Source organism: Symphalangus syndactylus, chromosome 2, assembly GCF_028878055.3.
Source record: "Symphalangus syndactylus isolate Jambi chromosome 2, NHGRI_mSymSyn1-v2.1_pri, whole genome shotgun sequence".
Lineage (NCBI taxonomy): Eukaryota > Metazoa > Chordata > Mammalia > Primates > Hylobatidae > Symphalangus > Symphalangus syndactylus.
The window spans coordinates 15,887,649-15,903,687 of NC_072424.2; the positions used below are offsets into that span (position 1 = coordinate 15,887,649).

General features: G+C 49.3%; 1 protein-coding gene across 1 annotated transcript in view; it reads right to left on the minus strand.

Moving 5' to 3' along the window:
• Window positions 1–9,964: 9,964 nt before the first annotated feature.
• The window catches only part of HTRA1 (HtrA serine peptidase 1), a 53,242-nt gene continuing 47,167 nt past the window's right edge, over window positions 9,965–16,039 (minus strand). The window contains exons 7-9 of the mRNA XM_055246645.2: window positions 14,717–14,774; window positions 12,757–12,852; window positions 9,965–10,679 (exon numbers count right to left, since the gene is read on the minus strand). Of these exons, the coding sequence (XP_055102620.2) occupies window positions 10,511–10,679; window positions 12,757–12,852; window positions 14,717–14,774 (323 nt within the window). The 3' untranslated portion in view covers window positions 9,965–10,510. The remainder of the gene's footprint in view (window positions 10,680–12,756; window positions 12,853–14,716; window positions 14,775–16,039) is intronic.

The window sequence follows — 16,039 nt, forward strand, 5'->3', positions numbered from 1 at the left end:
GGCGCGTGTATCCATCTTGTCACAGCCTCCCAGTCCTCATCAGTCAAGAACAGATTTTCTTTCATGGGAATGTATGTTTCTGTCATGGGGAAAGGATGGGGTTAGGAAGCACTGGCAGGGCAGGTCGGGAGGAATGCCCCTTAGTGCCTTGTGGGAGCCAAATGAGAGCCACCTGCCACACTCTAGCTGTTGCAATGAGACTTTTCACTTTTATTTCAGGCTGAAATTCCACAACAAGAACCTGCTGGGGGAGTCTCTTCCTTTGGGAAGTTCCAAAACTGTGAGAAAAGTATGACAGTGAAAGAGATCTGACCTAACCAACCCCCATCTTGCCTTTAACCTCAAACTGCCTTTAGTCATGCCTGGACTTGGGCCAAATTAACTTTGGGAGAAATTTAGTTTATACTTTAAAATGATAATAGCCCTTCCCCAAAACTAAACTGCCTTTGTAAAGCTAATGAAATTCCCCCAGGTTAGGAGGATGACAGGTGCCTGAATTCTGCTAAGGTGTAGACAGGTGTCCTGAGTAAAGGTGAGCAGAGCATGCTCTTCAGAGAAGAATTGTAACCGCCCAATGGGTTTTTCTTGCCCACTGCCCAGATACAGCCAATTTATAATGATTAAATTGATAAATACCAGCCGTTATTCTGGAGGTCCCAATATTTGCAACTTCCCCAATTACTCCTGCAGACGACAGCACTTTTGCAGAACCTAAGGTTGGCCTTTTGGGATGTCTTTTCAGGTTTTTTGCATTTCTCATGACCAATAGCTCCACCCAGACCCACCAACCTGTCCTGTGGCCCCACCCAGAAGCAAACTCAGCACACATGAGGACCATTTCCCACACGCCTAAGATTGCACCCCCCAACCAATCAACAGCACCCATTCCCTAGCCATCCCCCTATCCACACACCTAAGATTGCACTCCCCCAACCAATCAGCAGCACCCATTCCCTAGCCATCCCCTATCCATACACCTAAGATTGCACCCCCCCCAACCAATCAGCAGCACCCATTCCCTAGCCATCCCCCATCCCCAAACTATCTTTGAAAAACCCTAGCCCCCAAATGTTCAGGGAGGCTGATTTGAGTAATAATAAAACTCTGGTCTCCCGTTTAAGCCAGCTCTATGTGTGTAAAACTCTTTCTTTACTGTAATTCCCCTGTCTTGATAGATTAGCTCTATCTGAGCAGTGGGCAAGAAAAACGCATTGAGTGGTTACAGTTCTTCTCTGAAGAGCACTCTCTGCTCACCTTTGCCCAGGACACCTGCCTTAGATCTGCAACCTGGGCCAATGCAGGATGCTGCTGGGGGGCCATCATGGGGTCTTTTTCTGGGTCAGACAGGTGCTTCTTCTGGCTCTCGAGCTTGATAATGAGCCTCATATTATTCCATTTTTAAATTTTAATTAATAGAACTTTTTAGAGCAATTTTAGTTTCACAGGTAAATTGAAAAGGAAGTATAGATAGTACCCCTATGCCCCCTGCCTGCCCCAACTCTCAGCTGCCCCCATTATCAACATCCCTCATTAGAGTGGTGCATTAGTTACCTAATGATGAGCCTACATGGACATGTCATCATCACAAAATCCATAGATTACATTAGGGTTTATTTTTGGTGTTGTATATTCTATGGATATTGACAAATGTATGTGTCTATCATTACAATATCATACAAAATAGTTGCACTGCCCTAAAAGTCCTGTGTTTCACTTCTTTATCTCTCCCTCCACCCAACTCCTAGCAACCGCCGATCTTTTTACTGTCTCTGTAATTTTCTAGAATGTTACTGTTTCTATAATTTTCCAGAATGTTACATAATTGGAATCATATACTATGTAGCTTTGTCAGATTGCTTCTTTCACTTAGCAATATCCATTCAAGTTTCCTCCGTGCCTTTTCATGGCTTGCTGGCTCATTTCTTTTTTGCACTGAATAATATTCTATTGTCTGGGTGTATTATAGTTTCCTTATCCATTACCTGCTGAAGGACATTTAGCCGCTTCCCATTTTTCGGTAATTATGAGTAAAGCTGCTATAAACACCCATACTTGGGTTTTTGTGTGCACATAAGTTTTCTATCCAGATGCTTTTAAGCATTTTTATTCTTCGTGGATTTTCAGCTTAATATACTTTAAGTAATTTCTACTGATGAGGATGACAAATGTTTACCCCTTAGCCCATCCAGGACAAGACTGTGCTCAGGCAATCTGACCAATGCCCAGTGGCCCCTGCAGTGAGAACCAGTGTACAAGCACTAGAGGCGGACAGCCTGGTTTCCACCCTCTGCTCTGACTTCAGTAGCTCTGTGTCATTTGACAAGGAAAGCTGCCTCTCTGAGCTTGTTTCCTTCTCTAAAAAGATGGGTAGCAACGTTGACTAAGGTGTGGTGGGAATTCAGTGGGTTGGGGACTGTATAGACTCAGCACAGTACCAGGCACAAAACCAGTGCTTGATAAAAGTTAGCAAAAATGGGTGCACGGCCAAGGTTAAAAGTAGACACTGATGTGACAAGCCCCTAACTCAGTATCCCGAGAACATTCTCCCGAAACCTCCCTTCCCTTGGATGTGCCTTCGTGCATGTAAGAAAGCTGCTCATATTCTTCCATCTCGACTCCACCTTTCTCAATTGCAGTCCTTAAACTGAAGTCAGTCCAACTCATTTATGAAGGAAAGGACAAGAGTGATAAACGGGAAAATAGCTTAAAAGTTGAGGAGTCTTGGTTGTTGGAATTCCTGATGCAGTTTTAATCCCACCAAATGACTTCCTTGGGCTTCTCTTTGTTGAGGTTCCTAAACCTGTTTATGCTCAGCATCCATGCAAGGCCTTTGGTGATGGTGCCCATTTTCTACACTGGGTATCATCTCAGACTTTGTGTCTGAATATAATGACTCATCAGAAGAGAACACAATGGAAAACGCACAAGACAGACCCGACACTCAAGAATCAACAGAGCCAGGCATCTGAGATGGGGAGACAGGTATCCCTACGGGCTCTCCCTCTTATTGCCTACAGCATTGATGACCTTTCACAGGAGGTGATGCCCATGGAACGTGGTGTAAACTTTTCAGTCTTACAAAATCATTCCCACAAATCAACCACTGAGCTTGTGTCGGGCCAGCTTCACCACTTCAGAGTTAGACCAGTAGAAAATTACACCACCGTGCAAAGTGGGTCTTCAGTTACAAACACTGAGCATCAGACAAAGGGGAAAATGGCATGGGGGTTAAGAGAGAGGGCTCCAGGGCCAGACATCCTGGGTTTCAATGTGTCAGCCACCCCTCCTCCCTGCTGTGTGACTTCAGGCTGGTTACTTAACAGCCCTGTTCCTCAATGTCCTCATCTGTAAAATGGAGATTCTAACAAGATCTCATGGGGCAGCTGTGAAATGCTGTATGTACATCACATGTCATGGTGGTTGGTGGTGCTGACAATGGTGGTGGGTTAGGGGAGGAGACGGGCTGAAGGAGGACCAGCTGGCGTGCATAAACGCTTACCTGACCAGGTGAGACGCAATTAACTGAACGCTGTTTCCAGACAGCATCTGTGCCCCTTTTTATTCTTTGTTTAAGCTAAAAACGTATTTGTTAGTGTTTATTTCATTTGATCTTTGCTGACTCTTGGCAGAGCCCTACACTGAGGCAATGTCTTTTATAAGTTCTAAACGAAACAACTGCCCACTGGCAGGAAGGCCTCTCCTCTGTGTGTGCCCCATCCGCATTCTGACGGAAGCAGCAGGGCCTCGGCCTCCGAGTTGGGAGCTGGCACTGGCAGCAGTGAGTCAGCCCAGCTGGACCCCCCACATAGGATGCTGTGGGGGTGGGCAGCCCGGGTAGGCTCTCCCAGAACCAGGCCCAGTGCCCTGAAAAGACTGGGGACCTACTGATGGGTTTTCAACTTGCAGACACTGGCATCCCCTTGGCAGTCAGACTCCTTTCTGGGGGCTGTGGCTGAGTGATGTCACCCCTCGGGTATTTCCCAAGATCTCCAAACAACAGACGAGCCTGGGACCCTTGTGCATGGTAGAGAGAGAGGGGTGCCCAGGGGGAATAGTCCACACCCAGACACACCACGGGGTGACTTGAAAACTTTTTCAGGGACATCCCTGAAGGAAGCTCATCCGATCAGATCAGATAATGACTGAGGAGGTGAGAGAAAGAGAGAGGTAGGCAACAGTGTTGGAACTTTGAAGAGTCTTTGGGGCATTGGCAAATCAGCAGTTTTTAAACTCAAATGACCATAACTTTTATTGCCTTGTGAAGTACGGGAGCTAGATAATAATTATAGGGACAGTCAAATAGACAGAGGTGAGTGTGGGACAGAACCTGGCATGTCCTCCTACTATCTCCAGGCACCTCTGTTTCCCCTTGTGCTAAAATGAATACTTGATCTAACAGCACAGACAGCCCCCAACTTACAACGGTTGTGGCGTGGGAGCAATACGCATTCAGCAGAAGTCCCAACACAACCATCCCGTTTTTCACGTGCAGAGCAGCACTCAATGATTGATGACATGAGCTATTCCACAATTTACCATAAACAGGCTTTGTGCGAGGTGATTTTGCCCAATGGAAGGCTAACGTCAGTGTCCTGAGCATGTTTAAGGTGGGGTACGCTGAGCGATGATGTTCGGTAGGTGAGGTGTAGTAAATGCATTTTCAACTTACAACATGTTCCATTTACAATGAATTTACCGGGACAAAACCCCATCTTGAGTCAAAGAGCATCTGATCTGCTCACGAGGTGCCTAGAAGGAATGATGTGAGACAGCCATGGCAGTGCCACTTACGACCAAGCATGAGCACATGGCCGGCGCCCACACGCCATTCCCCGGTGCCTCAGACACGAGGAGGGGCTGACACCGGCCACTGGCCACTTTTTACAGGTGAGGACAAGGAATCTCAGCGAAATTAAGGGACTTGCCCCAAGTGTCATGGTCAGTAAAGCCCAGAGCTGGGACTGAACCCACGTCGGGAGCATTCCCTCCACTGGGCCTTGCCCGCAGTGGTTTTGAGAGCAGCTGTTCAAAGGGGATCAATGGTAGACTCAGAGATCCCTTCTCGCCTCCATCTGAGGTCCCCCTCCCTTCCGAGGTCAATGTGTGAGACCCTCACAGGTCCTGTTTTGTATCCCTCACAAACCACCCACTTGCACTACTCTGAGAGTGAGGCCCCATCACTTTAGCTCCTGGGCACCCCACTGGCCTCCTTCTGTTCTGGGCCCCACTCTCTCCCTCCCCAGCCTCACCTCCTCCTCACACCCCCACTCCAAATATGCCCAGCACAGTCCAGGGTGCACTGTGGTTATGCAAAAGATGGATTCCATGAAAGAATGCGTGCTAAGAGGATTCTTTCCTCCACTGGCAGATGTGACTGTCCAGGGCGGTGTGGGCCCACCTCAGCTCTCAGCTAATCTGTATTGATTGACACCTGCTTTGCAGGCGGGGCTCGGCCCTATGGCCTCAACAGTGGAAAGGCTGATGGACTTGGCCCCAGGGAGCTGCAGCCCCAGAGTGAGTCCTGACAAGGGAATGGGCAGTTGGGACAGCACATGGCCAGCGTGCGAGCTCCTGGCAGGGGAGCCCGGTGGGGCAGATGGTAAAGAGATAGGGAGGAGCTTCCATGCACAGGACAGGGAGGGTACTGGGATTTAGGTGTGGAGACAGGAGAAAGAACAGCCTGTTCAAGGAATGGAAGTGAATTCCACATGACAGCGCATCGAGAGCAGGAGAGGAATGGAGAGGTGAGAGTGGAAGGAAAGTGGGGACCAACTCAGGAAGGGGCTCAGACGTCCCAGAAAGGTGTTTAGACTTGTTCCAGGGAGACTGGGGGCGAGGCAAGGCTGAGTTGTGTGCTCCTGACCTGTGCCAGACATGGGAGCACTTGTCTCCTCTGGTCAGATACACCAGGCCAGGGGCTTGGGGCCCCCAATCTCCCCACTCTCCTCCCTACTTCCCTACAAAGGCGTGTCCTACCCCTGCCAGAGACAAGCTGGGTGGCCTTGGGCAAGTTACTTAATCTCTCTGAGCCTTCATTCCTTCATCTATAAAATGGTATAATAATAGTTTCTATTCCCTGGCATTACTGAGGAGACTAAGTGAGATATGTGTATAAAATGCTTGTACTGTGCTTGGCACAGAAAGCCTTAGCGACAGCACCTGCTGCCACCTTCCACACCCTACACGCCACACCCACGCTCATTCTACGGTAGCATTTACTACGCGACACTGCCATTTCTGTTGTTAACATCACTCCTCTCCCCTGGATGCAGCTCAGACATGACGCCCCCTCTCACTGGTTTCCCTTTACCATGGCAAGGAAGCCTCCAGTGCCCACCTTTTGGGCTCCAGAATGCTAATCGATGCACGCACCTGTCCCAGCTGGTCCAGGGCAGCAGTGAGCAGGGCTCCAAGGCTGGAACACTCACAAAGGTCAGCAAAAACACGTGTCTCTAAATGGGAATGGCTCTCCAAGAGAGATTGATTGTTCTCTTGCCTCAAGGATAGAAAAGAGTCCCATCTCCTGAGCAAGTTACCCTGGAGGTGGGGGCAGTGCAGCAAAAAGCAGCTCCCAGGGCAGCCCGCCTGCTCCCACGAGCCTGCTCCAGACTCCTCAGCCTTGGCTGCTCCCCGGACTCAACCAGGGAGCTGATGCCGGACACACACCCAGAGCAGGGACCTCATGAGAAGGTCAGGGAGCTGAGAGGGAGACCCAGACTGCAGGTCTCCTATTTTTCTTTTCCTTTTTCTTTTCTTTTTTTTTTTTTTTTGACAGGGTCTTGCTCTGTCACCCAGGCTAGAGTGCAATGGTGAGATCACAGCTCATAGCAGCCTTGACTTCCCAGGCTCAAGTGATCCTCCCACCTAAGCCTCCCAAGTAGCTGGGACCACAGGCGCACACCACCACGCCTGGCTAATTTTTGTATTTTTTGTAGAGACAGGGTTTCACCATGATGCCCAGGCTGGTCTTGAACTCCTTGATCCACCTGCCTCAGCCTCTCGAAGTGCTGGGATTATAGGCATGAGCCACCACGCCCGGCCACAGGTCTCTTTTAAGCTCCTTCACACTGAGCCTCATAATCCGCCTCAACCCAGTGCTCTAGATGGTTCCCACCGATGGATCAGCATTGGTAGGATGGACAGCAGAAATCTATCTGCCCTTCCGGCACTGAGCCACTCTGACGCTGTCATACCTCTGACCTTACCTATAACCACCTTCAGAGGTGCAACCTTGAATTGGACTGGCCCGTTCACCCAGACATATGTCCACACAACCTCAGCGAGGCCTGGCCCTGACTTCAGTGGTATTTGCTGAAATGGGCCAAGCATCCTTGCCAGCCCATTAAAATGCTACCATCCAAGGTTCAGACCTGTCTAAAATATTAACCAGGTGGAGACAGTCACTGTGCAGGTTCTGATAACAACATGTGCTGCTCCTCACCACGCCCACCAGACAGGAGCATTCTTCCAAATTTTCAGATGGAGAAATGGAGTCAGAAAAGACAAGCCCCTCCCCAGGCGTGGTGGCTCCTGCCTTTGGGAGGCCGAGGTGGGCAGATCGCTTGAGCTGTGGAGTTTGAGACCAGCATGGGCAACATGACTAGACCCTACCTCTACAAAAATTACACAAATTAGCAGGGCATGACAGTGCACACTGTAGTCCTGGCTACCCTGGAGGCTGAGGGGGGAGGATCACATGAGTCCGGGAGGTCGTGACTGCAGTGAGCCATGATCAAACCACTGCACTCTAGCCTGAGGAACAGAACGAGACCCTGTCACAAAAAAAAAAAAAAAAAGACAGAGGACCCCCCTGTATAGGGCTGCCCATCTCAGATTCATTCAGCCAAGCCTGAAAGACACAGCAAGGAGACCCCTGCACACCACGGCCTCTCTCCTGGCCAGTGCATCAAGAGAAGCATCTGGCAGGGCAGGGTGGGGACAGTCACGTGATGCAGATGTGCTGGGGAAGCCCAGCCATGTGGTTGGCTCGCAGTTTTGCAGAAGCTGGAAGCAGAGGACTAGAGCTGAGGGTGCCGGGATTGGAAGAGGCACTGCTGAGCCCACATTTGGTGAGCAGTTCTCCAGGAGCCAGAACAGGGGGCAGGTGCAGGCCCACCAGCCAGAGAGCTGTTAAAGTGACCTTGGAGGGACCAGAAGTGGCCAAGAGCAACTAGAAACTGAGCTCCATGGAAGCAGAGATAGACCCAACTGAGGGCATTCTACAGATGAAAAAGAGGCAGGGAGGTTAAGGGACTGGCTCAAGGTCACACAGCCAGTAAGATATATAGACACTAGATTTAAACCCAAATCCATCCATAACTCTGAAAGCCATGCTCTTTCGACTCAGTGCTCTGCCTCCAGGCTTTAAGACTAATGCATGTTGCAAAACCCTGCATCACAGCCTAAAGCAAGCAGAAGAAACAACTATTCCGGAAGTCTTCAAATGTGAGGTGGGGGTTCCAGGACAAGCAGCCCCAGTGGGACACAGGGTCTCACTGGTAAGTGCAACCATGTAATCAAACATGTAATATGCAACAATGTGGCAAGCTGCCATTTCTGTCTTGTATGTGACCACATATGCAGGCAAAACTCCAATCCCGTCCAGTGTCCTGCAGAAATGTTGCAGAGTGTTTACAGTGGCCTCAGGCCGGTCCATCACCGGGCTAGTTTCTTCCAGCAGAACCGTCTGTGATCTCCCGGATGCCTGACAGGCTGAAGACAGATAGGCTCAGACCGGGGCTGGGTCTGACCTCAATGCCACCCACGGCATCCTCCCCACCTGTGGCAGCACCTCAGCTCCGGGGACCACCCAGGAAAGCGAGCCCATATACAAAACATCTGAGAATGAACCCCTGAAGCCACAAGCCATTCTGAGTCATCACCTTTAACGGAGAAGGGAGGGAATGCAAAACACACTCCCACAGCCAAAGGACTCGCTGGCTCCTTCCTGACTCTACTAGGTCATTCAACCAGAGAGCAAAGAGACGTGCCAGGGTTGCAATGGGCCACAAGCTGCTCAGCTGCCGAGCACCAACACTGATGAGGGCTGTGCTCAACTGGACTGCCCCTGCATTTAAGTTTGCCCTTTGGCCTTCCACAGCCTCCCCAGTTACGAGTTGGGCCTTATGCTTCTGTTGACGGACGAAGGATTCAGCTCTTGATCGGGAGAACTGAACCTCCATCCGGTCCAAGGCCCTCCTTTTGACTGCTGACAGTTGGAAAGCTTTGACCCGCTGCTCTTGGCATAAACAGCATCCTCTCTGGTGTGTGCTCCCCACAGGGACATAGGTCTGTGCAAACTTCCAAGCTAAAGCTGTGCAAGTCCTCTTGGGTCAGCCTCCCAAACTTTTGGAAAGCTTTCATGGAGATAAAGGTGCCTACAGCTGCTTCTAGCTGTGCCTGTTTGAAGACATATCAAGGGGAGTCCTCCTCTAAACTCACCAAGGCTTAAGGCCTAGTTCTTATTTCACAACCCAGGACAAATGAGGTCAGCTGCAGCCGTGTGCATTCTGGGCCCATTCTGGGGTTGCATCCTGGTCTCCTGAGCTGTCTCCCTTTCAGAAAGAGACTTGGCTTCTGAACTGAAGCTCTACGGAGGGAGAGCCTGCGTCTTTCCTGCTGTCACTGACCACACACTTACAATGCCTGGCACAGAGCAGAGACCCAGAAAATCTTTGCTGACTAATTGCATGCTATATGAGGTCAACAGACTCTCTTTCATTTGACAAGCTCTGGACGCGAGTGCAACTGTCCTCAAGTCCTGCTTCATAAAGCCAGGGTGTCTGAGCAGAGTTGTTCATAACCCTAGTAAATCCCATGGGGTGATTCTGAAATAACTCATAAGACTAAGAGCTCAAACCTGCGTGGACAATGCAGTCTAATGAGGAGCCCACTGACATTAGAATCATTCCAAAAAGACTGCAACGAGCTGCTCTAGGGAAAGGAAAATAAGCACTACAGAAAGCAATGTGTAAGAAGTACTTTAATAGCTCAAACTCAGAGTCATCGTGCTCCCAATTCCAAAGAGATTCCTAAAAGAGGCAACTTTGGCTGTTTCAGAAGCCAGCGCCCACCCACCCGGAGTCTCTGTGCATTGACCTTTGGGTGCTGACCTGGAGAAAAGCACAAACATGACCAGTGCCATCCTGGCTCCCGTGGGGCTTCTTCTATCTACGCATTGTATCGACTGCATTAGTTGGACTAAGATGATGACTCAGTTAAAGGAGGAGACAAATGCTGACTGTCTAAGCAAGAATGGCCCAAGCTGGCAAGAAAAAGCACACTGCATACATAGGATACAGAAGGGCAGAGCTTCTGCCTGCGGATCTGCAACATTACATTTGTTTTGCCTGCAAACTATCAAGAAGGATTCTGTTGGCCAGAGTCTCCACTGAACAAACAACATGGCGGTCAAAAGTCTTGAGTGTCCTATTCCAGCAGCCCAGAGTCCTCATCCGTCATCCACGGGAGAGTCTTTGAGGGAAACATGAAGTCCAGCTCATGCCTCTGCCTATGGGTCGATTTCTTCGGGAATCACTGTGATCATGATGTCTTCATTACCCCTGCGGACCACCATGTTCAGGGTGCTTTCCCTTTTAATGACGTCACTGACATCATTGGCGGAGACCACGGACTGTCCATTGATGCTGATTATGACATCGTTTTCCTTGAGACCACCACTGCAACACACAGGGAAACACAATGGCAATGTTTCATGTTTCCTTTCCTCCTGGTCTGACTTTACATGGACAGAGGCACAGCTTAGAACCTAAAAGCCCAGAGCAAACAGGATTGGATGGTGGTGAACTTAGAATAATTCAAACCATCAGTGGGTCAGGCACGGTGGCTCATGCCTGTAATCCCAGCACTTTGGGAGGCTGAGGCAGGTGGATCACCTGAGGTCAGGAGTTCAAGACCAGCCTGGCCAACGCGGCAAAGCCCCATCTCTACTAAAATTACAAAAAAAAAAAAAAAAAAAAAAGAGCCATGTTTGGTGGTGGGCACCTGTAATCCCAGCTACTCAGAGGCTGAGGCAAGAGATTCACTCGAACCCAGGAGGTGGAGGTTGCAGTGAGCCAAGACTGTGCCACTGCAGTCCAGCCTGGGTGACAGAGTGGGATTCCATCTCAAAAAAAAAAATAAAATAAAATAAAAAATAAACCATCGGTAGATTGGATTGCTTTTTAAGGTTTTTTTTAATAATGTTCTTTTCTCCCCACTTTTTTTTTTTTTTTTGAGATGGGGTCTCAATTGTTGCCCAAGCTAGTCTCGAACTCCTGGGCTCAAGGGATCCTTCTGCTTCAGCCTCCTGAGTAGCTGGGATTACATGCATGTGCCATGATGCTGGGCTCCTTTTGAGATTTGTAGGCTAAATCATCCATTGTGTCCACTGTAGAAATGCCTACTAACACTTGTGTGGCCTTATGACCCCAAGGAGATCAAAGGTCAAGATTGACCCCAAAGTGGGGAAGCATGTACCAGGTACTATCTGCCACGTAGCATGACCATGGCCAACTTGCTTATAATGGGTATTGCAACTCAGAATGCAGTTCCTACAGGGGTGGGCGGAATGCTTCTGTTAAGAGGCACTTCCTTTGTGGGGCTGCCACTATAACTGTAGCTCTTATCTAGGTCAGCATCAAAACGCTGTACGGTCCTTCATGGGCTAGCACAAGGGTCTGCAAGCTTTTTCTGTAAAGGGCTCCATAGGAAATATTTTAGGCTTTGCCATACATATGGTCTCTGTTGAAGCTACTCAACTCTGCTGTTCCAGCACAAAGCCACCATAGATGTCATAAACCAAATTTCAGTGGACACTGAAATTTGAATTTCATACAAATTTAACATATCACAAAATACTATCCTTATTTCAGGATTTTTTCAACCATTTAAATGTTCTCACTCATAAGTGGGAGCTAAGCTATGAGGACACAAAGGCATAAGAATGATACAATGGACTCTGGGGACTCAAGGGGAAAGGCTGGGACAGGGATGAGGGATAAAAGACTACAAATTGGGTTCAGTGCACACTGCTCGGGTGATGGGTGCACCAAAACCTCACAAATCACCACCAAAGAACTTACTCATGTAACCAAATACCACCTGTTCCCCAAAAACCTATGAAAATAAAAAATAAGTAAAAATAAAAATAAAATGCAAAAACTATTCTTAGCCCACAGCTCCATATAAAAGCAGGCAGTGGGCCAGATCTAGCCCCCAGGGCACATTTGCTGGTCCCTGGTCTAGCACTTTTCTCTGGATATTCCGCCAGTACAGGTAACAAATCCTGATGGATGGTTGAGCTACTTCTTGTTATGTTACTTTGATATCACTTGGGTTATTTCTCTGGTATGGGCCTGTCAGAGACAATCTGGAAGACTCCGGGAGAAGAAGGGGCCCGAAGCCTAGAACAGGACCACCACATGAGGGTTTGGGGGACACTGTTCCTGAAACCCTCTCTCTGGCCAGCCAGGCCATCCCAGAGACTCATTACGAGTGTGCTATTGCTCTGCCCATCTGGAGGGTCCTCGTGGAGCAAGGACTTTTGAAGACAGAAGGCACCCTCCTATGGATGAGTCCTGGGCTGAACTGGGTTGGAAGGCCTGGCCAGCAGGAATGACCAGCAATGTCCGACCACGTCTGTCGAGGATCAACACAATCATCTGAGCCAGTAGAAAAGGAACAGCGCTCCCTCTTCCTGCTACCCCCACAGAAACAAAAAGAATATTGGAAAAAGAGAAAATGACTCTAACTCACGCTTCTGCTGGGGTATCAGGAATTACTTCAATGATATACGCTCCTGAGGTCACGTCTGGGAAGTCCCGGTGCCGGTCCTTCAGCTCTTTGGCTTTGCTGCTCCAGAGAAAAAGCACCCGTGTGTTAGTGTGAAGAAACACTAGGCCTTCCCCAGGCAAAACTCAGCTCTCACCAGTTCCCGTCTTCTCCCTGGGTCTAATGTAAAATTCCTCCAGGAGTTCTGATCCTATTTTAAAATTGCCCGTCTACCACAGTCAAAGATTTACTTGGTAACAGCAAGGAAAGTGCTTTCATCATTACTATTCTTTCTTTTTTTTTTTTTTTTGAGACAGAGTCTTGCTCTGTCGCCCAGGCTGGAGTGCAGTGGTACGATCTCATTTCACTGCAACCTCCATTTCCTGGGTTCAAGCAATTCTCCTGCCTCAGCCACCCGAGTAGCTGGGATTACAGGTGCCTGCCACCAAGCCTGGCTAATTTTTTATATTTTTAGTAGAAACAGGGTTTCACAAATTGGCCAGGCTGGTCTCGAACTCCTGGCGCAATGAGTTGAAGAGCACTCTCTGATCACCTTTGCCCAGGACACCTGCCTTAGATCTGCAACCTGGGTGCTCAAGTGATCTGCCCGCCTTCGCCTCCCAAAGTGCTGGGATTACAGATGTGAGCCACCGCACCCAGCCATCATCGTTATTATTTCTTAATTAATAGTAGCTATTACTAAGGAGTCAGTAAAGCATAGTGGTTGGCCTGGTTTGCAGCTCTAGCTCTACCATTTGCTAGCTGTGTGACCTCGGACAGTTGCTTAATCTCTCTGTGCCTTCATTTCCTCACCTGCAAAATGGAGATAATAACAGTACCCTACGACATGAGTTGTGAGGATCAGATGAGGTCATCCCAGTAAGGCACCTGGCATGTGATACATAGTGGCTGGCATCACTGTGGCTGGTGATCCCTGCCACCACTCCCTGATCCGAGCCTGGCCACACACCAGAAGCACCTGTGCTGTCATCCCCATCCTGAAGAGGAGGAAACTGAGGCATTCAGGGGTCATATCATTCCCAAGGTCACAAGGCAGGAAGTATCAGAGCAGGGCCAGGAACCCAGGAAGCTGGGCACCAAGGGCCTACCATCTTTCCCTACATCTCCTAGTTCCAAAGGCAAACAACTGAGGGGACACTTTAACCTTGACAAGTGGCTCCATCTTCTGGAGTGCTAAGAAAGGGACCACCATTCATAACGTGTATCAAAATATATTAATACTTTCACAGTGAGTGAATCATTAATTCGTCATAGTAATGAACACACTAATCTATCTCTTACTATATTTTAGTCTTTACCTACTTTACCTCTGACAGTTTTAGCCATGCCAGGTGAGTCTACTACCAGGACTCATGAGATGACACCAGAATTTTTCATCCAGGTTAGAACACCAGGATGCCATGTGCCTGCCAACCACAGGCCGCAATTCCGCCAGCTCGGGGAAAACAAGCACATCAGTCATTCACTTCCCTGAGCTGGGCCTGCCCTGGCATTCCTGGAGCCGCGGCCCACGAGCTGCAGAGCAACGAAAGCAGAGTGCCTAGAGCTGCGGGAGGGGCTTGGGGCCCTCCTGGAATGTGAGTTTCAACAGAATGTGGGGTAAAGAAGACATGAGCCAGAGTGAATCAACAGCCCCACCACACACACACTGTTCAGGCCTGCCTTCAAAGAGGAGGACAGAACCTTCTACACCAGAGGGCCTGCTGCCAATGAAGAAAACCAGCTCAGAATGCAAAAACACAGGCTAAAACCAAAGGGACCAAGGCTAATGACCTGTCCTCTTTCCCGATGCTACTTCGTTATAAGCAGAAACTGAGATGTCTTAAGGCAGCATAAGGTTTCTCTTTCAGGGGTGCCCGTGAGCACCTTCTGAAGTTCAGGTTTATTAAAATTTAAGACACAGACATGCATCCTGTTTACCCACCTGGACGTGAGTGACATCATTCGGATACCAATATACTTCTTCTTGGTGATGGCTTTTCCTGGTGAGACAACAAAGGGACAGCAGAAAGTCAGCCCAGTTGGTGGGGGTGCTGGGGACACCAGAGGCCGGGGGCCCAATCCCCCAGGTTGCAGGAAGGGCCACAGAAGGGTACACTGAGGTTGCAGCTCAAATCCTGGTTTGGACCCCTCCCCTCTCGGGGACCTTGGGAAAGTCCCATCGTTTCAATTAATGGTCAGATACCTGGGCATGACCCTTAATTCCTCATGGCCTCATCCTGACAGCTGACCCTTCCCCAAGCTTGCTCTACCCCCCATATATATCTGGAATGTGACCCCTCTGTCCCACCTCCACTGCCACCACTCTTGTCTGAACCCCCAGCATGTCTTATCCAGATGACTGGGAGAGCCCCTTAACCGGTCTCCAACTTCCAGCAACCCCTCCAGCAGACTCCCCCCAGCCATCAGAGTGTCCTTTCAGTGACATCAATCAGATCATGAACTTCCCTGTTCTTAAATGTGGTTAGGATGCAACCCAGGCCACTCACCACAGCCTGCTGTGAGCCTGCTCGCCCAGCCTTGGCCAGCTTTCCACCTCGGGGAACTCCATGCTGTCACTCTGCTCCGGCCCTCCGGCCACTACAGGGGCCTTGTGCTCACTCAGCTATGCTGAGTCCTCTGTCTTTCCTTCTGGAGTGTTCCCCCTACATCCCTTGCCACTGGCTCCTCCTCACTCAGACCTCAGCTTGGAAGGCATTTCCTGGCCACACCATCTCCACCAGCTGCCCCTCCAGTCACTCCCTTGCCGGCCATCCTGATCCGTTTTCTTGGAAGCACTAATAGTATCTTATGTGTTTGATTATTTACTGTCAGCCTTCCCGTTCCCCAACAGAACATAAAAGTCACACCAGCAAAGGCCCCAGTTGAGCCCCAGGCCCCAGTTGAGCTGTCCACTGCCAAGCTCCCTGCTTGACTTAGAGCAGATGGGGCAATAAACGTTTCTAGAATGATCTCCCTGAACCTGTTTTCTCATCAGCAAAATGGAACTAGTAATTCCTAACTGATAGGGCAAAAGAATTAAGTGACATACATAAATAAAGTGAAATAATGTACAGAAGTCACCTTGGATCATGCCTGGCACATATTGGACTGACTCAAGTGACATTGTCCTGTGACATGATCAGAGGACAAAAATGGCGAAATGTCTGTGACCTTCTACCAGGGATGTAGTAATGTGCATTCCCGTTCACTTCTGGATCGGAGACGGCTGGGCTAGTCCTAGAGGCTGCCGCTTTTCCCTTCCCCA